The sequence below is a fragment of the Cibotium barometz genome, chromosome 52 (assembly GCF_041138505.1).
Source record: "Cibotium barometz isolate CiBa-2024 chromosome 52, ASM4113850v1, whole genome shotgun sequence".
Taxonomy (NCBI): Eukaryota; Viridiplantae; Streptophyta; class Polypodiopsida; order Cyatheales; family Cibotiaceae; genus Cibotium; species Cibotium barometz.
This window is the reverse complement of record NC_141097.1, coordinates 1,871,931-1,877,091: the sequence shown is the minus strand read 5'-3', so window position 1 is coordinate 1,877,091 and position 5,161 is coordinate 1,871,931. Positions and strand designations below refer to the sequence as shown.

Below are 5,161 nucleotides of genomic sequence, written 5' to 3'. Positions count from 1 at the left end.
ATCTCGAGGGGAGATGAAAATCCAAAATTGCTCCAACAACAAAAGGAACGCGCACGGTTTGAAAATCCAGAACTGCGGCTGACAACTTCTGTGGCAGTTGGACGAATGAGGTTCAAACTTCAAAGCCGGCCCTGTCGAATCAAGATTCAAGGGGCAAGGTGAACCGTCAAAAATCAACCCTCCATAATGAAAGAACATAACAGTGGGGCTACGCCACTGCGGGATGTAAGAAAAATGGCAACGAGGGTGGCAGCCAGCTGCCGGAAGTGCATATATTAAATGGAGAATAAAATAAAATAAATAATGAGAATTCACCGTGTCTGGGACAGTTATTACTATTCGAAAACGGCACGTTTAATGGTTAATAAAATAGTGACATGAATCATTAAGAAAAAGATTTGAGGTTATTCGGAGAAAAGAGAAAGAAAAAGATTTAATTGAGGGGGGGCGGGATTGGACGGCGGTCGGGGGTGTACGCTTGTGGGCGCCGTGGACCAAAAAGGGGACGGAACATAAAAGAAAAAAGAAAAAGAAAAAGCTCTAAAAAGGTGGAGATTCGGGGGATTATACGAACGGATAACGGGCAGCGGTAGAAAGGCCTGGTAGAAGATGTTTTGCTATACCGTTTCTCACACTGTCCGGATCCGAGAGACGTGGCGCTCAATGTACGGTGAGTGGTTTGCAAAATTTCCGAGAACCGGCATTCGCATCGATTCTTTGAGGTTGGTGAGTGCGTGCGTGTTATAAGGGGTTGAAATGGTGCATAACGCCATTGCTCTCATCCAGCGTAGTCTATCATTAGTGTAAGGTTTATCACGTCTATATTCAGCAGCCAGGCAGACGCCTACGGGGCTTCTCTTCTGACCACGTCTTCTTGCTGCTCTCGCGATCTCTCTTTGTGCGTTTTCCCTTTGTTTTAAGCTTCTGTTTGCGAGTTATATAAAAGTAGGGCTCGGCTGATCCTCTTGTCTTGCCAGCCCATGCTCTTGCAGCACCAACCGAGATCCTTGAATTTCTTATTGCTCCGAATCACGGGCTTCTGATCTTGCATGCGGTACTCGCGTTCACTTCCCACCCACTCATTTTATCCTCTCTCTTTTGTATAATTCTCTCTCTCTCTCTCACACACACACACACACCCTCCTCAAGAGATCAATCAACGGCAATAACAGCAAAGAAGCGGAGGTTGGGCTGTCTGCTTCTTCAGTACAAAGGCACCTCTCTCTCTCTCTCTCTCTCTCTTTTCTCACCACACCACGCCATCTCCACCTGCAGCACACGCTTGCCGCAGCTGTTAACAATAATAACATCCTCTACAAGATAAAACAAAGACCCGCGTTGCCCTTGCCGCTCCACGTCTCATCAACAAATAGAAACAAAAGAAGGCCTTTCTAGCCCATCCCCACCCCCGTCAAGGTGAGCCTTCGCTTTTCTACTGTTGGATTCTTTGTTTGAACATTGATGCACTGTTGGATTCTTTGTACTTTTGAACATTGACGTTTTAACGTAGGTCTGTTTAAAATCTACAAGGTTTAAAAGACATTAAACCCTGGTGTTTTTCTTTCACGGCGACTCTGTGGTCAGAGGAGGCGGTGGCAGGTTGAGTCTTGACTCATTCTCCTGGCGGAAAGCTCGTCGAAGCTTAGTCTTGACTCATTCTCCTGGCGGTAAGCTCGTCGAAGCTTAGTCTTGAACGCAAAGAGGTTCCGTAACCTGCTGCATCTTATAGTTTGATCGGTTGTTAAGTTGTTGATCTCAATTAGCTCCAGGAGTTTGATGTTCTGTGGTGGTCAGTCTCCAGTTGTTTGTAATATTATACGTACGTGCAGGACCACAATTAAAGAAGATATTTCAAGAAAAACGATGCAGAGCACCGCTGCTGCTTCATCGAGGTGAGTATAGTTGCGTGTGATCGCTGGTTCAAGCTAGTTACATGCTCTTGGAACCAGCGTTTATGTGCAAAATTTCATGTAAAAAATCACCAGTCCGATCTGTTTGTTGATACATTGAATATTGTGTGTTTTCGGCCTGTGCTCCTGCATGCTTTTGCAAAGCTTCCGCGTGTGGAGTTTAAAACGACAATTTGGTGGCATCCTTTACGTTGAATATATATATATATATAATGCCACGATTGCTGCAGGTACCCATCGCCATTGAATAATGGCGATTCAGATTATACTCATGACTCGGACAAACTTAAGAAACCTATACGAGTGATCGACGTGCGTAGGACGCTCAGTTGCAAGCGAGGCATTCATTTCATCGGGCCAGTACTTGATTGGAATTTTCATGTTCTTTCTCACACATGGAGCGCTTCTGTCCGAGCATTGTCCTCACGGATAGGCCAAAGGATCGGAGCAGCTTCGGATCGGCATCCGGATGCTTACAACCGTGCTTTCGAGGAGGAAGACTTCAGCCAAGACGTCTGCTACAAGCAGCTATTAGAGTTATTCGAGCTTCTGATGGGCGATGGAGTGGAGCGAATCTGGTTCGATGCTCTCTGCATCAATCAATGTGTAAAGTAAGTGATTTTCTGCATCTCCTTCCCTTTCTTTGGTGCTCTCTAGCATCTATGTGGGCGTTAAGAATACTCATTTCTAACACTATGTGACAGCGAAGAGAAAAGTCTCGAGATCACTCACATGGGTCCATACTACAGTCTTAGCACGGCCTGTTACGTGTTAACGCATGGTGTGGGCGAGGGCTACGAGCTTTGGAGCAAGGGAGCGTCTGATCGGGGTTCAGTTCTACCTCGTTGGTTCACGAGGGTGTGGACTTTTCAAGAGTTTCTGCTTCCTCGCCGACTCTGTTTTATAGTGGAAGGTGTCGATGAGAGATTTGTAGCTGTGGTGAACCACTTGATCAGAAAGAAATCCAGAGATGGGTTGTGCCGATGCTTCCTAACGATGGCCGACTTGGATCAGACTTTACTGTCTTTGCTAGACTGTGAGGAATTGAAATGGATGGGGGGCTTCGAGCTTCGTCATCAGAAGTGGAAGTCCATCATGAAGCTCATGGAAGAGAGAGATGAATCAGATCACAAATGGTGGAGAAGGGGAGAAGCACGCTATCGTGAGCCAATAGATTGCTGCAATGGGTGTTATAACGACAAAACAGATAAATTGTATCGACGCGATTTAGTCAAGGAGAAATCACAGCTGCCAAATGATTCACAAACGTTCAAGCGGGAGACAAAGCACCCCGAGCAGCAGAATATCATCACTTCCAGCGATAATGAATGCGATCAGTGCCGCTCTAAACCCATGATTCGGAAAGCAAACACGGCCTCGGCTCGATCACCTACATATCTCGTCGACAGAGAAGCATACCTCGCATTGATGCAGTGCGACAGTCGCATGGTTGAGGGTTCCGCGGAGGTTCAACCCACCGCAGGTATCCAAGCTCTGCGCGGCCTATATTGTGCCTTGGCCACGGAAGGGAACTGGAGGCCGTGCCATGTGATCTGCGAGGTGGGATCGCGAGACTGCTCAGTGGAAGAAGATCGGGTGCTCTCCATCTTAGGGCTTCTTGGGATACAACTCCATCAACTGAGGACGGGAAAATCATTGGAAGATCAAGTGGTGGAGCTAACGAGAGCAGGAGGATCAGATATACTACTTGAGCTCTGCATGATGAATCAGAAGGGCGGGAAGAAGGTGGGATTATCGTGGGCTCCTGATTTCCATGGTGAAAACAAGAAGCTGGAGTACGCGCTACGGCCGGCGCAGGTGGATATGGAAGTGGAGAGGTTGAGAGAAGATGGCCGGCTCGAGCTGAAGGCCAAGGTAGCACGCGGGGAGGTCGTGCCGATACATGAACAAGATAATCAAAGAACAGGAGAAGCTTCTCATTGTCTGATCATCGTTCCTTGCAGATCTTCTCATGGTCAAGCTCTTGTGCCAGTGTCGACTGCTGCGGATCAAGTGACGCGCATCCCCCTCGACTTGAAAGAAATGCCTTCATCTCAGCAATTCATCCTCCACTTCGACTTCAACTCCGCCTCCCATCCTGCACTTCTGGGGTCGTTCGAGGTGCCCATCAACGCTGAGTATGCCCAGTGGGTGCACTCGTTCCCAGTCCGCCTGGTGCTCCTGGGAAAAGATGGGAGGGGAAGCAAACTCATACTGCTTTGCATCGTAAAAAAGGGAAGTTTGGAAACTGAGGAGCTTCACAAAATAGGCGCCATTGCTTTGCAAGATATGGATATGGAGCTACACAGTACCTTCGAGAGTTGCAAGATGCAAAAGTGTGTGATCGGTGGCTTTGGAGCAGACCTCAGTGAATATATCAATGTAAACAAACTAATGAACTGTGTCCCACACCGAGTGTAAAATTTCAGTGTACAATGGATTTGCGATGTTCTCGCGTTTATTCAAAAAATTGCCCTGTAAGTTTTTTTTAAAAGTGTTGGATTGCAGCCTGCAGGAGAGGGCACTGAAGGAAATGCCTTAATATAGTCTTTGCACCTCAAGGGTGTGGTGGGCAGTGAATGAACCCAAGATGTTTGCGATCCTGTTGTTCTCCCATAATCAACTCAAAAGGCGTGTGCCTTCACCTCTTGCTTCCCCAAAGGAGGTATACGATTCTAACCTACCGTGTATCTTTAATTGTATATAAGTACCCTTTCTCTTGCTTCCCCAAAGGAGGTATACGATTCTAACCTACCGTATATCTTTAATTATATATAAGTACCTACCGTGTATCTTTAATTATATATAAGTACCCTTTCTCTCTTTTTTTTAAAATAAAAAAAACAACATAATGAGCCATGTAGAATTATGCTTACTCTCAATGTCCCCACCATTTCTCCAAAAGACCCCATTATAATGTTCACGCTAGAAGACCCCATTATAGTGTTCACTAAAAAATTCTAGGTTTAATGTCACGTTAGTCGTGAAATGTCTATCTCAATCGATTCTTTTGAGATCTCGAAACCTTCAAATTTTAGGTGACCATAAGTATATTTTGCCACCAAAGAAACTTAAGAATTTGTCAAGTAAAAACGTCAAAATTTATCCATTAAAAAAACCTTCAAATATGTGGACTTCAAAATTCATCCATTAAAAAATCTTCAAATATGTGGACTTCAACCTTGTGCCTTCTTGCGGTTTATCCTAGTTGTAGCTTTCTTCCCAAAACGAAGGTATACTATTCTAATCTA

The 5,161-nt window shown here is 45.6% G+C and overlaps 1 protein-coding gene across 4 annotated transcripts; it reads left to right on the top strand.

Annotated features, from left to right (window-relative positions):
* Positions 1–829: 829 nt before the first annotated feature.
* On the top strand, positions 830–4,548 carry LOC147608666 (uncharacterized). 4 transcript variants are annotated; one of them, XM_086788403.1, is made up of 5 exons: positions 830–1,416; positions 1,585–1,667; positions 1,830–1,892; positions 2,141–2,521; positions 2,615–4,403. In XM_086788403.1, exons 3-5 carry the CDS (start codon positions 1,864–1,866, stop codon positions 4,329–4,331), a joined length of 2,127 nt encoding a protein of 708 aa, XP_086644529.1. In that variant the 5' UTR covers positions 830–1,416; positions 1,585–1,667; positions 1,830–1,863; the 3' UTR covers positions 4,332–4,403. The 4 variants fall into 4 exon arrangements, with proteins under 4 accessions (XP_086644529.1, XP_086644528.1, XP_086644527.1 ...); XM_086788402.1 differs by having other exon boundaries at positions 1,531–1,667; XM_086788401.1 differs by lacking the exons at positions 830–1,416; positions 1,585–1,667 and adding an exon at positions 4,426–4,548 and having other exon boundaries at positions 1,687–1,892; positions 2,615–4,292.
* Positions 4,549–5,161: the final 613 nt, after the last annotated feature.